General features: G+C 45.9%; 1 protein-coding gene across 1 annotated transcript in view; it reads right to left on the reverse strand.

Annotated features, from left to right (window-relative positions):
- Positions 1-23,246, reverse strand: part of SYNE2 (spectrin repeat containing nuclear envelope protein 2) — a 1,843,566-nt gene that overhangs the window by 1,176,255 nt on the left and 644,065 nt on the right. The window contains exons 44-46 of the mRNA XM_078660317.1: positions 14,958-15,248; positions 13,292-13,600; positions 1,967-2,227 (exon numbers count right to left, since the gene is read on the reverse strand). Coding sequence (XP_078516443.1) covers positions 1,967-2,227; positions 13,292-13,600; positions 14,958-15,248 — 861 coding nt within the window. The remainder of the gene's footprint in view (positions 1-1,966; positions 2,228-13,291; positions 13,601-14,957; positions 15,249-23,246) is intronic.

Below are 23,246 nucleotides of genomic sequence, written 5' to 3' on the forward strand. Positions count from 1 at the left end.
CGAAGGCAAACTACAGTGAGACATGCAATGGGTTTTGGCTATTAGAAAGGCTGGATATGTTTTGAATAGAACATGCTGAATAGAGGCTTAAGGAATTTGGTAGAACTTCCTACTTCTTTTTTTACTTAGGGTGGTGATCATATGTCTGGTTCCAAGGTGCCTGTTTCGAACCACAGACATGACATGAAATCTTGACCCAGCCCCATTGCAATGTTGTACTATTATTTACCCAAATGGGCTTGCTCAGAAATTGGCCTTTGCAATGACTAATAGATTCAAACAGAATATGTTGGCGTGGTCAATTAGTACAAAGGATGTTTTTATGCCGGTAGGTCGGTGCACACAAAACTGCAACATAGGGACTAGTGCATTAGCCTAATCCAATCCTTAGATGATTTATAAATTGAGGCATAAGGGAGAGGAACCCCAAGTACATCTTCAAGTACTAAAGTGGACTTGAGGACACCAAATGTGATATAAACTTTAAAGAGATAGTGTCAAGATGTGGGGTAGGAATCTAAATAGGAGGCGAGGTGTAAATAAGGTAAACTCTTAAACAGAAACATCAGGGTGGTTATAAAACAACAGGTATACTGTAAATACTAGCGACAAAACAACAATGTGTTATATTGATATATTTGAAAGAATATTTAAATTTTTTCTAAATTCAGTGTTCACTGTTGGGGTGGGCACAGGTAGGGTTTGAATTTGTGACCTAGCAAGGCAGGACACCTGCTAGATTTAAAACTTGAAGGCTGGTGCTGAAGAAGCCTGGACTTCAAGCATGGTGTGAATTGTTGATAACAAGGGATCAGTAGTGTGCTACGTAGGATTTGTGAGAAGGAATCTGTGAGAGGATTTGTACGAGGAATATTTTCAAATGAAAGGTGAAAGAGGGCAAGATAGCAAGGAGGTTTATCAGAATTCTAGGAGTGTTTTGAGCTGGGGTGAAAGGGCAAAATAAAGACAGAGGAGAGAGTAACTTATTTTTTTCATATAATTTTCTTTGATATCCAGCCAGATGTTGTTCTGTAATTTCACACATTTTTAGTCATATGAAATGTTCATGTATCTACCCTGATGCTTTTTCCACAACTTTACATGTGTGTTCTCTTTTGCCATGGAAAATACCAGCACCCAGATTTTCTAAGCACTTGCATTGCCCTTGAATCACGCAAAACGGCATAAGGCAACACAAAGACTTAAGTGATACTTACTAAGCCACACAAAGCCACCTTGCGTGGCTGTGCATGGCTTGAGAGTGACAGAGTAACGCATGGCATCGTAAAGAACCGCCTATCATTATTCTGCATTGGCAAGGTGGTCCATTGGTGAACTTTGTGGGCGTTCCCACACTTCCACCGATGGATTTTGGTGCATTCCCAGATATACTAAGGGTAGTAAACCTTGGAAAGCAACACAATGCTGTGACATCCCAATAAAGGCGTAATGTGGAGAAATATGTTTATTTCTCCTTGCCTCTATCTATGTGCGCTGCATTTTGCAGCACACATAGAAAGTGGAAAATGCCTCTGAGGATTGTTTTTGTGCAGAAAGATGTCCCTTTCTACACAAAAGGAATCCTGCTTGTAACACGGGCACCGTTGCACCACATTGCAAAGGTTACTTCATTGGTGCTAGGCTGCTGCACACAGTGCGCCAACACAGAGAGAGAGACGGCAAGTACCATATCTTAGTAAATATGGCGCACTACTGCTCTCTCTATTTGACGGAGTGTAGCAAGTTGTCTCGCTGCATTGCATCAACGTTAGTAAATCTGACACCAAGTGTTGAAGATATTTGGGAATGATAGCTTCAGCCAAAATACAATTATCTGTTGAAAGTGGAAGATGCATTCCTATCAGAAATTATGAGGGTGTTGGCTGTAATTGTGCACACAATACGTCATGAAGTGAGGAGGAGTATTTTTAACACAGCAATACTTTATAGCATTCTTTCATCATACCTCTGATAATCTACCAGGCACTTGCTCGTAAGCAGCAGTGACTACAGGAAAAACAGTTGACACAACCTTGCTTGCTGACAGATCCTTCTTTCCAGATTCTTCATGAGAAACGTCGATTTTTGTTTTGAACGAGACTCCCCATTGAATTGTTTCCATTCCAGCCTTAATCATTTCCTGAACTGAGGATGAAGCTGCATCTTTAGCTGTTTCCGCTGTGGGTAGGATTTTCTCCACCATGTCTTCTCCCTTGCTGACAGACACCTGTAGTTTTACAAAATTCACAATTTGCGTTTTAAAGAAATATTTTCCTTCAAAACTATTATAGAAATGAATGGCAGACATCTTGGCTACTAAATTTGGTTAACAGAATAAATATATATATATATTAAATTTTCCTTCATATAGTGCAAGCTATACTCTTGTCGTATATATTTAAAATACAACTGAAAGATCATGTTAAGGAAAGGAAAGTCAGTTCCAAGGGGAATGATCTAATTTCAAATTATGAGGCACCTTCTCTTTGCATAAAATGTTCTTTGCTACCCAGGCATGGTCAATTTCCACAAACATTCTGTAACTTAATGCAAGATTGTTCAGCATCCATCACAGCACTGCAGAGGAAGATATGCCTATCCGACCTCCTGCGGTTCCGTGAAGATGTGAGGATATGAGGCTTAGGTTTTGAATTTTCTTAGCAAAAGTTTAATTTTAAGTTACAAAGATGAGAACACGTTGGGGCATGCTGTAAGTTTTGTATTGGAAAGAGAAGGATGTTAGGACACCCAAAATACTTCAAATTGAAAGGCTTAAAGTTCTTCAGATATCTGGGTCATTTGAAACCTGTTAGCCAAAGACATCCTGGTTGAGCTTGACACTTTAAGTTTGGTTAAGATTTGACCCGATGTACCAGAACCGACAGTGGTAAATCAAGCTTCCTTCTCTGCCACAGGACTAAATTGGGGAACGCTGCAGGACCGAGAGAAGGGATCACATTGACAGGATGAAATGCAAAGAGGGGGGTGACAGGGACACAGGTATGGAGGAGAGGCGAGATACCTGATAATACAATGTAGATGGGATGGGGTGGGAGAGGGCAGGCAGGAAAAGATATGGAGAGGGAAACAAGGGTGTCAAAACACAGAAGGTAAAGAAAAGAGTAGAAAGCAAGGCATACGATGGAAGAGGTTAGTAAAAAGACGAAGAGTGCATCAGGTTCACATGAATGAGAGAATAATGGATGGGAGGAGAGAGTGCCACAGAGACTGGAAACAGGTAGCAAGATGAAGGGTCACAGGGACAAGTGTTGACTCTGCAAGACCACCTCCAATCAGCAGTAGGCCAGGCTAATTTTAAATTGATACAAAAGGGGATGATGGATGGAGCGTTTGAGCAAATCAAACACTCACCCCCAGTCAGCTGATCTGGGTTTACTCCATCACCATTCTTTAGCCCACTCAGCCACCCCATTTCAGACATGGCTATATGCAAATCAGTCTGACCCTGTGCCTCATGGGAACAGTCCAGCCCGAACTGCCAAGCCATGTCTTCCATGGACCAGAAACAAGCATCCGGGGACCGGTTTCGGATTCATAATCCTCATCAGCTAGGCTATCTTGAATCCAGTGGCCAAGTGAGCAAGGGACTCACCTCTGAGCATACCCTGCCACACTTAGGGCGAACAAAGCGATACAAAAGGGGATGATGGACGGAGCGTTTGAGCAAATCAAACACTCACCCCCAGTCAACTGATCTGGGTTTAATCCATCACCATTCTTTAGCCCACGCAGCCACCCCATTTCAGACATGGCTATATGCAAATCAGTCTGACCCTCTGCCTCATGGGAACAGTCCAGCCCGAACTGCCAAGCCATGTCTTCCATGGACTGGAAACAGGCATCCTGGGACTGGTTTCGGATTCATAATCCTCATCAGCCAGGCTATCTTGAATCCAGTGACCAAGTGAGCAAGGGACTCACATCTGAGCATACCCTGCCATACTTAGGGCGAACAAAGCGATACAAAAAGGGATGATGGACGGAGCGTTTGAGCAAATAAAACACTCACCCCCAGTCAACTGATCTGGGTTTAATCCATCACCATTCTTTAGCCCACTCAGCCACCCCATTTCAGGCATGGCTATATGCAAATCAGTCTGACCCTGTGCCTCATGGGAACAGTCCAGCCCAAACTTCCAAGCCATGTCTTCCATGGACCGGAAACAAGCATCCTTGGACCGGTTTCGGATTCATAATCCTTATCAGCCAGGCTATCTTTAATCCAGTGAACAAGTGAGCAAGGGACTCACGTCTGAGCATACCCTGTCACACTTAGGGCAAACAAAGCGATACAAAAGGGGATGATGGACGGAGTGTTTGAGCAAATCAAACACTCACCCCCAGTCAACTGATCTGGGTTTAATCCATCACCTTTCTTTAGCCCACTCAGCCACCCCATTTCAGACATGGCTATATGCAAATCAGTCTGACCCTGTGCCTCATGGGAACAGTCCAGCCCGAACTGCCAAGCCATGTCTTCCATGGACCGGAAACAAGCATCCTGGGACCGGTTTCGGATTCATAATCCTCATCAGCCAGGCTATCTTGAATCCAGTGGCCAAGTGAGCAAGGGACTCACGTCTGAGCATACCCTGCCACACTTAGGGCGAACAAAGCGATACAAAAGGGGATGATGGACGGAGCGTTTGAGCAAATCAAACACTCACCCCCAGTCAACTGATCTGGGTTTAATCCATCACCATTCTTTAGCCCACTCAGCCACCCCATTTCAGACATGGCTATATGCAAATCAGTCTGACCCTGTGCCTCATTGGAACAGTCCAGCCCGAACTGCCAAGCCATGTCTTCCATGGACCGGAAACAAGCATCCTGGGACCGGTTTCGAATTCATAATCCTCATCAGCCAGGCTATCTTGAATCCAGTGGCCAAGTGAGCAAGGGACTCACGTCTGAGCATACCCTGCCACACTTAGGGCGAACAAAGTGATACAAAAGGGGATGATGGACGGAGCGTTTGAGCAAATCAAACACTCACCCCCAGTCAACTGATCTGGGTTTAATCCATCACCATTCTTTAGCCCACTCAGCCACCCCATTTCAGACATATGCAAATCAGTCTGACCCTGTGCCTCATGGGAACAGTCCAGCCCGAACTGCCAAGCTATGTCTTCCATGGACCGGAAACAAGCATCCTGGGACCGGTTTCGGATTCATAATCCTCATCAGCCAGGCTATCTTGAATCCAGTGGCCAAGTGAGCAAGGGACTCACGTCTGAGCATACCCTGCCACACTTAGGGCGAACAAAGCGATACAAAAGGGGATGATGGACGGAGCGTTTGAGCAAATCAAACACTCACCCCCAGTCAACTGGTCTGGGTTTAATCCATCACCATTCTTTAGCCCACTCAGCCACCCCATTTCAGACATGGCTATATGCAAATCAGTCTGACCCTGTGCCTCATGGGAACAGTCCAGCCCGAACTGCCAAGCCATGTCTTCCATGGACCGGAAACAAGCATCCTGGGACCGGTTTCGGATTCATAATCCTCATCAGCCAGGCTATCTTGAATCCAGTGGCCAAGTGAGCAAGGGACTCACGTCTGAGCATACCCTGCCACACTTAGGGCGAACAAAGCGATACAAAAGGGGATGATGGACGGAGCGTTTGAGCAAATCAAACACTCACCCCCAGTCAACTGATCTGGGTTTAATCATCACCATTCTTTAGCCCACTCAGCCACCCCATTTCAGACATGGCTATATGCAAATCAGTCTGACCCTGTGCCTCATGGGAACAGTCCAGCCCGAACTGCCAAGCCATGTCTTCCATGGACCGGAATCAAGCATCCTGGGACCGGTTTCGGATTCATAATCCTCATCAGCCAGGCTATCTTGAATCCAGTGGCCAAGTGAGCAAAGGACTAAGTGTGGCAGGGTATGCTCAGACGTGAGTCCCTTGCTCACTTTGCCACTGGATTCAAGCAAGCCAGGGCTGAAGACGGCTGTAATGCCAGAAACCGGTCCTCGGAAGCTTGTTTCCAGTCCAGGGAAGGCATGGCTTGGCAGTTCGGGCTGGACTGTTCCCATGAGGCACAGGGTCAGACTGATTTGCATATAGCCATGTCTGAACTGGGGTGGCAGAGTGGGCTAAAGAACGGTGATGGGTCTAACCCAGATCTTTTGACTGGGTGTGAGTGTTTGATTGGTTCAGATGCTCCGTCCATCACCACCCCCTTTTGTACCGCTTTTGGCCGCCATAAGTGTGGCAGGGTATGCTCAGATGTGAGTCCCTTGCTCACTTTGCCACTCGATTCAAGAAAGCCAGGCTGAAGACGGCTGTAATGCCAGAAACCTGTCCTCGGAAGCTTGTTTTCGGTCCAGGGAAGGCATGGCTTGGCAGTTCGGGCTGGACTGTTCCCATGAGGCACAGGGTCAGACTGATTTGCATATAGCCATGTCTGAACTGGGGTGGCAGAGTGGGCTAAAGAACGGTGATGGGTCTAACCCAGATCTTTTGACTGGGTGTGAGTGTTTGATTGGTTCAGATGCTCCGTCGATCACCTCCCCCTTTTGTACCGCTTTTGGCCGCCATAAGTGTGGCAGGGTATGCTCAGACGTGAGTCCCTTGCTCACTTTGCCACTGGATTCAAGCAAGCCAGGCTGAAGACAGCTGTAATGCCAGAAACCGGTCCTCGTAAGCTTGTTTCCGGTCCAGGGAAGGCATAGCTTGGCAGTTCGGGCTGGACTGTTCCCATGAGGCACAGGGTCAGACTGATTTGCATATAGCCATGTCTGAACTGGGGTGGCAGAGTGGGCTAAAGAACGGTGATGGGTCTAACCCAGATCTTTTGACTGGGTGTGAGTGTTTGATTGGTTCAGATGCTCCGTCCATCACCACCCCCTTTTGTACCGCTTTTGGCCGCCATAAGTGTGGCAGGGTATGCTCAGACGTGAGTCCCTTGCTGACTTTGCCACTGGATTCAAGCAAGCCAGGCTGAAGACGGCTGTAATGCCAGAAACCGGTCCTCGGAAGCTTGTTTCCGGTCCAGCGAAGGCATGGCTTGGCAGTTCGGGCTGGACTGTTCCCATGACGCACAGGGTCAGACTGATTTGCATATAGCCATGTCTGAACTGGGGTGGCAGAGTGGGCTAAAGAACGGTGATGGGTCTAACCCAGATCTTTTGACTGGGTGTGAGTGTTTGATTGGTTCAGATGCTTCGTCCATCACCACCCCCTTTTGTACCGCTTTTGGCCGCCATAAGTGTGGCAGGGTATGCTCAGACGTGAGTCCCTTGCTCACTTTGCCACTGGATTCAAGCAAGCCCGGCTGAAGACGGCTGTAATGCCAGAAACCGGTCCTGGGAAGCTTGATTCCGGTCCAGGGAAGACATGGCTTGGCAGTTCGGGCAGGACTGTTCCCATGAGGCACAGGGTCAGACTGATTTGTATATGGCCATGTCTGAACTGGGGTGGCGGAGTGAGCTAAAGAACGGTGATGGATTAAACCCAGATCAGTTGACTGGGGGTGAGTGTTTGTATTGTCAACGCTCCGTCCATCACCACCTTTGGTTTTTCTTTGTTAACCCAAAAATTGCCCCAAAAGAAATCAGCAGGGATCAGCTGTGGCACCACAGTGCCTCCTGGAGCGCAAACGCAGCTCCGATTAGCCCCCACCCACTGAGCTCGCCTTCTGGGCTCCTCTAGTCTTTCTCGGCATCCTGCAGGGATGGATCAGCTGTGGCACCACAGTGGCTCCTGGAGGGCAAACGCAGCTTCGTTTAGCCCCCACTCACCGGGCTCCCCTTCTTTACTCCTCCGGTACGGCAGCATGCAGGGCTCTCTCTGGTCCTGGGAGTGGAGCTCCGCCCACGATCAGGCTTCACTTGTCTGACTTCCTCCGCAGCCGCCCTGCAATTGGCGACCTCAGCAGCTTCCTCTTCCCAGCCCGCTTTGGTTGGGTGGCCGTACATTAGCCCGCCCACAACCAGGCACAGGCTTCGGCCTGTCTTCCGGGCCGGTTTCACTCCTCGGCTCAACAGTGCGGGTAGGCTCCCACTGTGCTGGCATCAATGCAGGGTGGGCTCTAGCTTCCTTCTGGAAATACTCATAAACGCGGGGTGGGCTCCCACTTTTTAATCCTTGCAAATGCGGGGTGGGCTCCCGCTTCCCACACAATGCAGTTAGTCTCTCACTCTCCTTTCAGCAGCACGGGGGAATCCCTATGCTTGAATTCCCTCAGAACAATGTGCAGCTCAGCGCTTCAGAGATCTTGTGCTCCTCTTGAAAATTAGATAGGGCACCCACAAGACGCTAAGGTCCCAACAGTCTTGGGGCAAAGGCGGGGCCCAGCAGGCCAGCTCACAGGTCCCCCCAGCAGGGAGGCATTCCCTCGTGGCGGTTCCTCCTGGGGCCCAGCAGCAGAAAGTTCCCCCAAGTCACAAGGAAGCGCAACCTTTTCATGGGGTCACAGCCCCAGTACTTATACTATACTTTCCTTCGTTCTACCCTTGGCACAGGGGTAGAGGAACCAGTCTCAACTTGTTCTGGGGGGTATTGGAGCACTCTGTTTACAGGGCTCCCCTTCCCCTCTGTCAGGTGGGGGCTCGGGCATCAGACACTCCACAGGGGGGTGGAGCCAGCATTCACCTAGGCAGGCACAGACCTTTTCAGGGTCAGGGACTACTCCTTCCACTACTCCAAATGCAGATCCCCTATTCAGCCTAGTGCTGACTCACCTTGCCCTCCCTGGAGCCACACAGACCTCACCAGCCCCTGTCACTCCAAAGCCAGACATGCAATCCACCAAGGCAGGCAGACACATAGCACGTCAAAACTTCTAAAAGTGGTATTTCTAAAATAGTGATAATATATCTGTGCACACCAATGCGCAACATTTATTATTACTATTCCAACCATACCAAACTTGGCCACCCTGCTCCTCTCATATCAGGAATTAGCACTGAAACACTTATCAGGGAATCCCCAATGCATTCCTACGGGAGGGCAGCCTCACAGCAGTGAGAAACCAAAATGGCTGTTTGTCACTACCAAGATATGTCACACACGTAAGGTACATGTCCTATCTTTTACCTACAAGGCACCCTGCCCATAGGGCTAGCTAGGGCCTACCTTAGGGGTGACTGACATGCAGTGAAAGAGGGTCACAGACGTGGCACACACTTTAGGTGTCACGTCACAGTGGCAGTTACACTGCAAGCACAGGCCCTGCAATGGCAGTAGCCTGAGACAGGTTTGAAAGGCTACTTTGGTGGGTGGCACAATCAGCGGCCCTGGGTATCTGAGATAGCACTTTACCAGGGACTGACAGGTAAATTAAATATGCCAAACAGGTGTAGACCAATCTTACCATGTTTACCACAGAGAGCACACACACTTTACACTGGACAGCAGTGCTAAAGTGCCCAAAGTCCTAAAACCACCACCACCATGTGAGAAAAAAAGGCTAGGACGAAGGCAAAAAGTTCAGGGATGACCCTGCAAAATGGTACAACTCCAACATTCAGTATACCAGAAGTACCATAGTTGGTAGAGCGAGGGCTGGCACGGCATTTCTGTGCATTACTGGGCAAGTGTTTCTAAGTGATTGCCCATTTTAATCAGGAATTACCAGATCTATTTATTGTGCAACAGCTTATTCATGCCAAGAGGAGCTTTAACAATGCAGAGAGGTATGTAGCACACTGCTGGCCCCTCAGCAAAAATGTACTATTGCACTGTGATAAGTAAAGTTCATCATATCTTCGGTAATGCATGAGCAAGTGTTCACCTTCAGTTGGAGTAGCCAATGCTGGTATTTCAGTTCATTCCTTGAAACTTGTTTCTGGGTCATTGTCCTATTTCATCAGGAAGAAAAAGGTCTCTTTAGCTTAGGGTGCCAGATGGCTCCATCTTATTCCACTTCTCCATTCCTTGACTTTGCTTTACATATCATTGTTATCAGGTGTTATCCCAATATGCTCAATTACAATGAACCAAGAATACAACCTTTGGGTGATTGCACTTTGGAGGAAGTAGCAAGCACTTGAAAGGCTCCTTGTATTTTATCAGATCAGTATCCCTCTAGTTCAGTACCACTCATATATTTTTTTATGTAACTCACAAGTAAGGAAGTGTTTAGCATCTGTTCCTGCAGCCAGTACTGGGTTTCTGTGTTTTCCTTGGTATGTATTTCTGCATGATTGCAATTTTTCAGGAGGAAGTAGGATGTCTTTTCATAGGTGCTTCAAATTCTGATTGTATTTCATCAGGTTAGTACCATTCCAGTGCATGCAAGTGCACCCCAAGGTTCATCCACTTAATGGTTCCTGGAGGAGCTTTAACAGTGCAGTGAGGGAGTGAGCACACTGCTTTCATCTCAGCAAAAGTCCCCCACTGGGTTCTGGTAAATGCAGTTCATCATATTTTCAGTAACTAACAGGTATGGAAGTGATCACAGCTAGTGCAGCCATTGCTGGTATGTCTGTGCTTTTCAGGACACATATTTTCCCAGAGATCCACACTGTCTACAGTAATCTTCAATATATACATGGAGCCCCTTGGGGTTCTAATCACAGATATCAGCATCAAGATTCAGCGACACAGCAACAAGATACAACTCTATTTTAAAGTCCCCTCTGCTCCAAACACCCAATGCCTCAAACACTGCATGGAGCTCCATCAGAATTGAATGTCCAGTGCCTCTCTGAAGCTCAACACAACTAAGATAGAATTCCCAGTATTAGACAAGAGCAAGAAATAGTACAAACGTGGCTCAATCGCATTACGCTTGATGGGTTCGAACCCCAATTTTTACAGAATGCCAAGTCACCTAGACTTACCTTGAACATCAACCTCCTCCTGAAGGAAAATTGAGAAAAGAAACAAAGACAGCCTGAATCCAGCTTTCTTTTCTAAAAACAGGGAAATGTGTTTTTTTCAGGAAAGTGGATTCAGAACTGCTGTATAGGCCACTCTCAGCTGGATGATGATAACACCCTTGTGCATTTCCTCCCAAAGTCCACAATGGCACCCCTTGAGAGCATTCCACATGCCTCAGCACACCCCATTGTGGGTCAGAAGAAATGTGATCACATCACCTCCATCCTATTTGAACTCCATTGGATTCCCTTGTCAGGTCACAACATATTAAAAACCAGCTGCTTCATTTACAAAGCCATCAAGACCAGCACTCCTGCCTGTCTTGCTGACAAGGTCACCATCTTTGGTGGCTCTCAGGACATCCACAGCCAGACCACCATCATATTAGAGATTAAACATTGTAAAAAAGCAAAACAAACTACCAGGTCATTTCCATTTCTGCACCCAGGATCTGCGACAATATCCCTGTAGTCATATGCACTGCTCAAATGCAACTTCAATTTAAAAAAAAAGTTGAAGACATGCCTTGTTATACAACATCACATTACAATGCAGTAACAATCCAATAAACAGCTACCTCTTCCATCTCTTGTTGATGTCATGCTTGTATATCACCCTGTCCAGCACTACCCTCTCTTTTTGGCTAGGTGTGAATTTTCCAAATAGAGCATAGGTGCATTCACAGAACAGAGGCTTCAAAGGAAGGATCTTCTGCATGGGGAGTGTAGCATGCATCTTAACCTAACACATTACTTTTTCCAACACCTGCGATGCGGTAAAATTAGATGATTTCCTTATACTCACTATTAACCTTTGGAAGCAGAGCTACAATCCTATTTTATGGTTTTTCCCATGACAGTGGTTTTTCAATCAAAGTCATAAGTCAAAATCATAATGGCAGACATTCAGGGAAGTTGAATAGTGGTGAAATTAGGTAGATCTGTCACAAAGGGACATGTATAAACAGCACGTACAAAAAGAGCAACTTCAAGTCATCAGCTTTGGCACTCAACGTGCAACCGCTCAATCCCACAGCTGACCCACTCTCTGAAAACCCATGCATTTTCATGCTTGCAAAATGTAATTCAAGGAGGGACGCTGAGATCTGTGTCCTCCAAGGGAAGTTGCTATTCTACAGTTGGTGGTTTCCCCAGGGAGGACACATACCTCAGTGTATATACCGCTCTTTAATTTCACAAGCAGCTCTGGCAAAACCTATGGTGCCTAACAACTAGAAATTATTAATTTCCTCATTTGTGTGGCTGCTTCTCAATTTCTTTCTTAACCATTAAACATTCAACGCCAGTTATCCTGTATACAGTATTCAAATGTATCAGACATTTTTAATATTCACCAGAAATTAATATTACTGGCGAACCTTTTTTGGGATGGCCTGTTGTCTTGTAATAACTGACTTCAGGGTGACTTCAAGTACTCAACAGTCTGTATTATTTTATACCATATTATGTTTGAACAAAATGTTGTTGATTACAATACCTATTGCCCAGGTTTCTTTGAGGTTATTGAGAGGTCCCTGTTTGCTTAAACCATAGATCTATCTATCTATCTATCTATCTATCTATCTATCTATCTATCTATCTATCTATCTATCTATCTATCTATCTATCTATCTATCTATCTATCTATCTATCTATCTATCTATCTATCTATCTATCTATCTATCTATCTATCTATCTATCTATCTATCTATCTATCTATCTATCTATCTATCTATCTATCCATCTATCAATATATCTAGCTATCATCAGCCTCCTTCAGGAACAACATAAACAATGGTAGTCTTTGGATTGGATGAACCTCCTGCATTTGTATCCTCCTGTCTATGTCAAGATTGCACATTCTTAAATGTATACCTAAGTAGTGAGTTATTTTTCTAAACCTTTCTCACCAAGACTCATCTGAGTTCCATTGTGCATTTTGTCTGAACTATATAGTGGCCAAGCAGCTGCATTAACAGCTGTAATATTTGGAATTAGTACTGAGTATGTCAAATTCTTTGTAGTTTTTACTTCATACATGCAGCCCAATATTACTTTATGCCTTACCACATTTTTACTTTATATATCTGGACTACCATTCTTTTATGATTTCAGCTGTGTTGCGTGTTAAGCTTGACACCATCATTCTTGAAGGGGAGTCTGTGATTTTAGAAGTCATTATTCTCAATATATATGTGACTACAGACACCTGCTTTTGGTAAGAGATTCACCAGTAAATAAGTCCCTAAATAGTTATCTATTAGAACCACAAGATTGGTAAGGTATCATACTATGGTTTGTGGGCAAAAAAAACACAGCCATTTAATCACAAAATCTTTCTGTACATTTTAAAGTAGTCAGAGAGCCAACAAGTTCTGTGGAGTTCTGAATGTCTATAAATGCTTGATGTTCACTAATCTTGAATCATACCTTCAGTATATCCAGTGGTGATTCCACTTGAGTATTATCTGATGTTTTAAGGACAACTGTCGGCTCCTCTCTCATTGGAATTTCCTCTTCCAGTAGCCTCTCTCCATGGGAATATTTCTTGATTAGCTTCATAGATACTGCAGAAGTGCTGTTGCTTTCTGATATCACATGTTCTTGGCTCATTCCTGCATCTCTCCTTTTAATCTCTATTTCATCTTCAGTGCTTATATCCTGTGATTGGTCTTGTTTAACTGCTTCGTTTGACGGTACAATCTTCTCAAGTATGTCTTCTTTCATCTTGACAGCCACCTAAGGGTTTTAAAATAGTCAGGCAAAATAAAATAAGCATTCGGATCCTTTCTTTTTATTTCTCAAGCATTCAGTTGCTCATTGAACTTTTAAATGAGCCACAGAACAAAATACCAATCACTTCGGTAAAATAACTCATACTTTTTTTTCCCTTTTTTTAACATCTTCATTTGTACCGTTATACTAACAAGAAGCAGATAAGTACAGTACATTGGCTTATACACTTAGGGAACAATACGTGGTTATAAAAAAAACATTCATCAAATGCTAAACCCGTGGGATGTGGGCTAACACTCACATACATTCATTCTAGCAACCATTCTCTTTTTGGTTCAGAGGTCAAAACTTGCAAATTACTAAAAAGCTGGTGGTTCAACATTTCTACCTCTCCAACTGCAATGGGAATCTCTTCTGTAACTTTCCTTCTCTTAACATTTTTAGCGGTCAGTATCCACTGTCCTACCGAACCAGATACCATAGAGTCTCCCACTGAGAAACACCCTCCAAGGCTCCCTAACCTGAAATATGATCTCAGAATCCTTCCTGTACGCTCTTTAACTCACCCTGCTGCTCCGGCACTCTGTTGATCTTGTGCTTTATTAAAACATCCAGCACAACATGGGAAGAGCATGCTGGTGAGCTATATACCAGGATCTTGGATGTTTATGGGCAGGCTACAGCTGGTTCAGAAATGTAAGCACTAAGCACATAGATGACGCTAGTGGGTCAATAAGAACACCCAAATAAAAAAAAATAGGAATCCAATGGACAAACTATAGATAATTATACTATAGATATGTCAAATCAAACCAATTCACAGATATTCTGACTTTGCATGTCTTTAGCGTTGCAGCTTGGATAGATTTATTCCATAAAAGAAAAAGGGATAAGGTAAACCTTAAAGAAAAATAATAATGCATCGAACAGATGGTTGTCACCTCAATCCCAAAGAGTAAAAGGGCCCAGAAATAAATATGTAAGAGAAATAACATATAACAGTAGCATGAAAGACATTTTCTTATTTTTTAGCCTTCTACCTAATTCTAACAGGTGGCATTCTCTTTCTATACAGGTATTTCAATATTGGCAGTTTGCCTTTTTTGCCACATGCCATTGAGGTATTGGTGCTTCCTGTTTTTGTTTAAATAATGCTGTTTGGAAGCCTGTTTACAATTAAGTTACTTCTTTGCAACAAAGATCCTCCAACAAGTGGTGATGAGTACATTTTTGTAGGAGTAAACAAAACATTAATTTCTAAATGAGCAAGTATATACTGGCGGTTAAGACTCAGAAAAACTATATACAGGTCAGTTAGAAACTCTGGGGTCATGCTATAAGAACTAATACAAAATCATACCTCCTCCGCATTCAACATTTCTCTCGGAACATCATTCGGTATTTCAGGCACAGAGAAACCTTCTTCGCTCATTGAAATGACCTTGTCCAGTTCTTGTATTGACGTCATAGGGTCGCTGAAAATGGTCTTTGCTTCCAACTCTGAATTTTCAATTTTCGTTTGGATTTCTTGTGGTTTAATTGGCAGGCTAGTGGCTTCTGCAGTTGGCGAAAGTGTATTACTTTTGACGCCATTTTCAAATGGTAAAAACTCTCCTTCGAATCCTTCTTTGTCTTCTCCCTCGGGCATTTCCTACAATGTTTTTCAAAAAAAGAAAACTAAAATTTCTCTACCTTTTGTGAAAATATTGATTCAGAAAACACTTTACACTGATAGCCGGAAAACTGTACAGTTACAAATATCAATGTTCCTTAAAACTCCCATTTAATGAAAATGACAACATATCTGTGGAGTGGAGGCTTCCTTTTTTGGGCATGATGTAAATTCCATGGAATTTAAGGTTTATCATGGTCCTAACATGCTATCTTGCATTCAGGTGATAGTTACAAACCAATCAGGCTTCGACCTCAAATGCCACAATAGTACCATTAGAGTCACTCAATGGCTTTATGAGACCATAATGCACAGTGGCTTACTACACACCCCTTACGAACCAAATAGAGTTATTTAACCATTCAGTGGCCTGCAATAGTTACAAATAACAAGAATGCACTATTGTATGAATTTCAGCAATCCAAACTCAGCGATACAATTATGCCTTTGACCAAATTGGAATTCTGAGATGTGCTGGAACAACGGACTCCTATTTTATCTACTGATAGTTCACCAGCAAATAACCTCATGAAATGTGCATGAGGAAACATGCTGGAATGGTGGAAAAATCTGCAGGAAATGTTGTGGAGACACCAATTCCATTGGTTATGATGTAGCGGAAAACACATTTTATTGTAGGGGTGCATTATAATCATGTGAAGATCGTACTTGCATTGTTGTATACACCTAGAGTGTAGAATTGTGAAACGTAATAAAACGAAAAGTGATGTAATTTAGGCGGTGAAAATTAATTTGGAGAGTCGATGCAGAAAATGAATGTAACTTATGGAAGACATTAACATGAAAAACTTGTGTTGAGTAGCTGACAATTATTCATGTATTAAATGTGATCACTAATTGCGTTGTTTTAGATATAGGTAAATACGTTAAAGAAGTCCCTTATTTTGTATGCAAATCCGTAAAACTCATACAAAGTTTTCTTATGTTAGGTGAATTTTGTAGGCCTGTAATTCGGTTCCCTGGAAACTCTTGCTTTAAAATTAATAGTTGAATTTTTGTGCACTGTGGAATTTGTTCTTTCTCACGTTTTGTGTTGCAGGTGATAGAAGCGCTCGTTAGCTAGAATAATGTCTGTTTTACTAGCTAGGCAAGGAGAGAAGAAGTTAAAATTTACGAATAATGTGTTGTAGAGGGTAGGGAGAGAGAGACCACTTCTTCTTTTGCACTCGGAGAGAGAGCGTCTTAGAACACGCTCTGTCTCTGTGGCTGTATGCTACATGAGCAATTGATAGTGGAGAGACTTCTAAGGAAGACTCCACATGCTGACACCTTTTATCCATTTATCCATTTTTCCTGAAGATGCTAAAGTAGGGATGTCATTTTAGTGTTAGCGTAGAGCACTGACAGTGGTGTGCATAGATAGAACAATGAGGGCCTGGACACAAAAAGCCAGTCTGCAGTGTGGGGAGAATCGGTGGGTCTGTAAGGAATCTGCGGCTAGATTATGGGCCATATGTATCAACACATTTCCCCATAGACACATAATGGGCAAAACCCTTTGATACATCTGGCCCTTAATCTCTACCAGATAAGGCATTGCCGAAAGTAAGTAACTTGTCCATCTGATAAAGACATCTAGCCGCAGATTCCTTACCTTAGAATAGATACCCCAGCAAAATACTCTCGAGGGGAGGGACTACAGACAAGTTTAAACCAGGAAGTCCTGCAAGACAGAGCACCCAAAAAAGTCATCCCTGCAGACTTGGCTGTCCAGGCAGTAGGGATTGGTGAACGTGTGCACTGATGCACATGTTGCTACCTGACAGATGTCAAGGACTGGAACACCACATTGCAATGCCGTGGTTGCAGTCTTAGCCCTGGTGGACTGAGCTTGTAGGCATCCAGAAGGCTGTTTTTGGCCAGAGCAAAGCAAATTGTGATGCAAACGACGACCCACCGTGAGATAGTCCTCTTCTGCATCGCACAACCTTTCTTCGATCCAATGAACCACACAAAGAGTTGCTTGTCCACCCAGAACTCTATATTGCAGTCAAGGTAGAATGACAATGCTCTTTTTGGGTCCAGACAGTTGAGTTGCTCCTCTTCTTTAGAGGGGTGTGGAGGAGCATAGGAAGTGGGCAAAGTGGCCAATTGCCCCACGTGGAAAGGTGGTACCACTTTCGATATGAAAGATGCCTAGTGCGAAGCACCAACCTGTCAGGAAAGACGTTCAGATAAGGAGACTTCGATAACAGAGCTTGCAATTGTCTCATCCTCCAGGCAGGAGTGATTGCCACTAAAAAGGCTCTCTTGATGGAAAGCAGCTGGAGGAGTCAGTTGTGCAGAGGTTCGAACGGAGCACCGCCATTACTTTGGTGAACACAGAGGGGCGCTGGTAAAGCCAAAGGGGAGCACCATGAACTGAAAGTGCACAGGGCCTGCTGTGAATCGCACTCAGCACCGATGAGCAGACAGGACGGGAATATGCAAATAGCCATCCTGCAAGTCCAAAACCACCATCCAGTCTCCAGGGTTGTTGGGCAAACAAGACCTGAACCAGAGTGAGCATCTTGAACTGTTTCTTTTTGAGGAAAGTGAGAACCAAATTAAGTTCCCACTGACGCATGATGAATGGGGCAGGTGGGAACATATGTGCAAGCCCCTTAGAAATCTGTTTACAATAGGAGATTTGAATAAAAAGGGTTGGTCAGGCAGCCTCAAGGAGCCAGACAATGCTGAAAGGTACCCATTAGAAGTGCCCAGAGCAGAGCCCTGCTGGGCAGGGGTCAGAATAAAGAGAATACATTGAGAGAAGGAAACAGAAAGAGGATCAATAGACCATTCCATAAATATTTCACAAATTTCCCCAATCAGCAGGCATACACAGCAAAGGGAAGCTTGGTTGCCAAAATGACATCACAGACTTCGGGAGGAAGATTGAATGCTGGCAACTGCCGCCGCTCAATCTCCAAGCAAGGAGGCATAGAGCGGGCAGTTGCAGGTGGAGGACCCTCCATTGCTGCTGCTACCGATGATCCTCCCAGGGGGCAGCCTGAACGGAGGATCAATGCGATAGGTAGGAGTAGCCCTTTCGGACTATCGGAAGAATCCACTTTTAAGATGTTAAGTTTTGCTATTTGTGGAGGTGATGGCTGATTCTGCCCCAAACCAGCCGCACATGATCCTGAAGGGCCGGACTAGAATGCTTTAGAGGCTGCAGGGGAAGGAGTGTACAGATTGGATCTCTGGCCCACTTGATTCATGGGGGCAAATGGGGGCACACCCATGGCCGCACAGGGGTTACTGAACTAGTGCCGTCTTATGGCTGGGATAATGCTGGCCCAGCTGAAAGCCTCTTCTGTGGCCACGAAAGGTGAAGAACAGACGGGGTAAGGGTGGTCACCGAGAGGCCCAAGGACTTGGCCGTAACCTGCAAGTCCTTAAAGTGTTCCAGGGCCATGTTTGTCTGCTCTTCGAAGAGACAAGTGCCATCAAAGGGCATGTCCATAAGGGAAGCCTGGACATCCCCAGAAAAGCCAGAAGTCCTCAACCAGGCATGGCGTTAAATAGCCACTGCTCATGAAACTGCTCTGCCCTGCAAATTGGTGTTGTCAAGCCAACAACAAATGTTGAACTTGGCCACATCTTGCCTGTCTGATACTGCTTGGGAGAGAAAGGCCAGGGTCTTCTCCAGGACCGGTGACATAACCTGCAAAACCATTCCCACAAAGAGTGGGCGTAACAGCCCAATAAGTATGCAGTGTTCACTGACCGCAATGCAAGTCTGGGGAAAGAAAAAAACTTCTTGCCCCAACTATCCAACCTCTTGGATTCCCTGACCAGGGGTGCAGAAGGGAAAGCGCCATTGGAGGTAGAGGCTTGGACCACCAAGCTCTCTGGGTAGGGTGTTTAGTGAGGAACTTGGAGTCGCCCGGTGCAGGTGATGGTGGTGGGCAATTATCCTATTCACAGGAACCTGTCCAACTACATCGAGGCAGCGGGCGGCCTAGACCACTCTCAATCTGGTTTTAGGCCCAACCATAGCACCGAATCAGCCCTCCTGTCAGTAACTGATAACATCAGGATGTCACTTGACAGGGGGAGCTCAGTGATTCTGGTGCTATTGGATTTGTCCGCTGCCTTCGACACGGTGTCGCACAAAATTCTTCTCGGCCGCTTGAGGGGAGTGGGAGTAAAAGGGACCGCTCTTGCGTGGCTCGAAAGCTTTCTTGCAGATAGGCAACAAGGTGTCAAGTTAGGCTCCCACAAGTCTATCTGTAGGAAGCTCACCAAGGGTGTGCCACAGGGCTCATGCCTGAGCCCCACGTTATTTAACGTATATGTGGCCCCCTCGGCGGACATCATAAGATCTTACGGGTTCTCCCCAATCTCCTACGCTGATGACACCCAGCTGTTGTTTCCCTTCCAAACCATCACACCCGCAGTCATGCAATCTTTTCAAAATGGTATGAGAGCTGTGGCAGGTTGGATGGCCCAGAACTTCCTCCAATGCAATGTGACTAAAACTGAAGTCATGTTGTTTGGAGGGGCCACCCTGCTCTGGTCCCCGGACTGGTGTCCACTTGAGCTAGGACCTGTCCCTGCGCCAAAACAGACCATAAAAAATCTGGGAGTGCGCCTAGACCAAACACTGATATTAAAAGATCATGTCAGTCAAGTCACGGGAACGTGTTTCCGAGTAATTGGACTCCTACGGCGCATTTTCCCCTTCCTGCCCGACATCCACAGGAAAACGCTGGTACAAGCACTAGTTCTCGGACGGGTAGACTATTGTAATGGTCTACTCATCTCTGCCAATCAAGAACAATTGTGCAGACTGCAGGTGGTGCAGAATACTGCAGCAAGACTCATCTTGAATGCCCCCCCCCGAACCCCGTCGCGTCCTCTCCTCTCTCACCTTCACTGGCTCCCGGTGAGACAACGCGTTAATTTCAAACTTTGTTGCATAATGCATAAGTGTATTTCTGGGTCCGGTCCCAAATACCTAAAAGACATTTTTGTCCTCTACTCTCCTGGACGTGCTTTGCGCTCCAGTAACACCATGTTGATGCAGGTGCCCAGAGTAACCAGAGCAAGACAGGGAGGCCGGGCACCCTCACTTAAGGGCCCCCTGCTGTGGAACTCCCTGCCTCCACAGCTGAGACAAACTCCTTATCTCCTTTCTTTTAGGAAAAAATTAAAAACATACCTATTCACCCTAGATTAATTTACTTCTGTTTTCCTATACTGACATCCCCTAATATGTCTCTCAACCCTTACAGAAGCTACGCGCGGAGATACCCCTTCGGGGCTGATTCAGGCGCGCTATAAGAATTTAAATAAATAAATAAATAAAACCCCTTTGCTGGGCTTGAACCAGGTGCTCAGAAACACACCAGTCAAGGCCTCGTTGAAAGGCAGGAGGGGTTCAGAGAAGGACACACCCAGCTGTAGTATTCTGTCAAGATGTTCATCTTGATGTCCACCCAAGGGAGCTGAAGGTCCAGGACCTTGGCTGCTCTTCTCACCACCATAGCATATGAAGCTCCCTCCTCCATAGCCAAGGTAGGGGGAGAAACCAGGCCAGAATTCGGTGAGGTATCCAGTACAATGGCATCATCCAGTTTCTCATACGAGTCCATTTCATGCTCAGACTGGTCTTGTAGTGGGTCCAGTGACCCCTCCCAATCCTCCTCCATTCCTAGCCCTTCAAAATAAGGTAGAGGAACCGACCTAAAACCCACGGGTGCCTCTGGCGCCGGAATCAGTGTCAAAAGGCGCTGATACAGCTCCTGGTCTTTGGGGATAAGGATAAGACTGGCACCGCCAGGCTATGCCGACGGAGTAAGGAGCCTCTGTGGAGAGGCCAGTGCCGGAGAAGGTCACAGGGCCACTTCAGATCCACCACCAGATCCATTGGGGGCCATCTGCGCTAGAGCTTCTGGAGCAGAACCCAATAGCGCCCCTCATGAGCTTCTGGGGCCCAAAGGCATGACGGGAGGGTCAGGTCGCCCAGACATGAGGCACATGGTGTCATAGAAAACTTCAAGCTGGGAGGGGGTCACTTCGGCACCTGGAAATGCATGGAGGTGCAGAGCCAACCCATGTACAGGTTCCGCAGAACCAGGCCTAGAGTGTTGAGGCTCCTCTGTCATGTCGGCCAACGGTTAGGGGGTAGAAGAGGAAGCAGGCTTCAACTTCTTGTGTTTGTTATGCCTCTTTCCTGACTTTCTCGACAACTTCGAGGGAGGAGAAGAGGACTTAGGACTTCCGGAGCATTGGCCAGACCTTCCTCTCGACCGGGACCAGGGATGAGACCTCCGGGGTGAGCAATGTGGAGCCAAACGCCGAGCCGCTAACAGCCTTTTGAGCCATGGCCTGGCAGTCAGAGTGCGACATCTAGCCATGGTTGCGCTCCATGCACCAGTGATAAACTAAGGGGTCAATTAGGATGGCGGACGGATCGCCACTGCCCTGCAGGCGGTGGCGATCCGTGCGCCATCCTTGCCCGTCCGCCACCTATTTCCCCCCGCCATATTACAATGGCGGGGGGACCGTGGCGGGCGGGAAGACCGTCCGCCGCTTTTCCGCCGCGGTCGCGGTGTCTATCAGACACCACCAGCCATATTAGGATGTGCTGGGGGCTATGCCTTTCCGTGGCGGCAATGCCTCCACGAAAAGGCATACGGTCCTTGCTTTGGGGGCCCGTTGCGGGCCCCCAGGGTGAAGGGGGGTGGGGGGTGCACATGGGGGGTACCTATGGTACCCCCCTGTGTTTCAAAATATACCATGGCAGGCACCGCGCGGTGCCTGTCATGTGCTTTGAAACGCACAACATGCCTTTTTAACACTGCTGCTCTTGTTAACAGGCCGCAATGTTAAAAATGCGGGATGCACCCGCCACTGTGGCGGGTGCATCCTAATTCCATGGACGGGACCTCCGCCCCTGTGGCGGACAGTCCCGTCCTCAGACAGGATGGACCTCTAAGTGTGGATCTGTCACTGATATGGCACGGATGGGAGGTGCTGCACGGTTTGAATTCTGAAGTTTTCTTCGACATTGAGGAAAACTCTACACACCAAAAATTGTCGACAAAATGTGACAGAGGGTAGCGCACTTCACGGATCTGCACTAGCTCACTCGGAAAGACAAGAACTGATGACTGCGCACCGAGGTGGCACCAAAATCGGTGGGGGAATTGTCACTTCCGGCATGGCCGACGGCGTCCTGAAGAGCCAACCAACACCACCTCCAGGCCTATAAGCTGCTAGCAACCTCAAACTTAGTACATGCTGCTGTAACACCATCTACAGGAGATGCAGAATTTTTCGAAGAAAATTCAGAATGCAAGGTCAAAGTTGCAAAACTCAGACTTTTTTTTAACTAGCTATTCACCTGATCATCTTCTCACCTAAGAAATTTTCATGGGTTGTGCAACTTATTAGAAGTTCACAGTTAGGCAGCCACCTAAAACATAAGAGGCAATGTGGTAAAAGATTTTTCTAGAAGCAATAACATGAGGGCATCAAAATATGACTTTGGCTACATCAACATAAACCTGTGCACAAGCCCTGTGGATTTTTGTCGATGATTCTGTGATGGGCACATAGACACTTGCCTGCATTCTTCAAAACACAGGCACTTCTGTCATTTGCTGTGTGTTACAAAGCTCTCAGATAAGAGACAATAACGTCAATATATTAGAAAAAAAAACCTCGATTTTGTGTATTACTCAGGTATGCTGTATCGGTGACGTCCATTATTATAGTCTGACTTCAGAGACCTCAACTGCATGCCACTTTCAATATTTCACCACTACATATTACACAGGCTGCTGTTAAACAGTACAAAATTCAAAATAATATTCGTACCTAAGACTAATAGGTTTTTTACATGTCCGTTCCCTCTTAAGAACCTAGTTGCAAATCTGTGGCCCAGAGGACTGATCAGCTGTCAGGAAAGGGTAGCTTCGAAGTTCATCTGTCTTCTTTTGAAAGTAGTGCCAAGGCGGGACT

This window comes from Lissotriton helveticus, chromosome 9, assembly GCF_964261635.1.
Source record: "Lissotriton helveticus chromosome 9, aLisHel1.1, whole genome shotgun sequence".
Classification (NCBI taxonomy): Eukaryota; Metazoa; Chordata; class Amphibia; order Caudata; family Salamandridae; genus Lissotriton; species Lissotriton helveticus.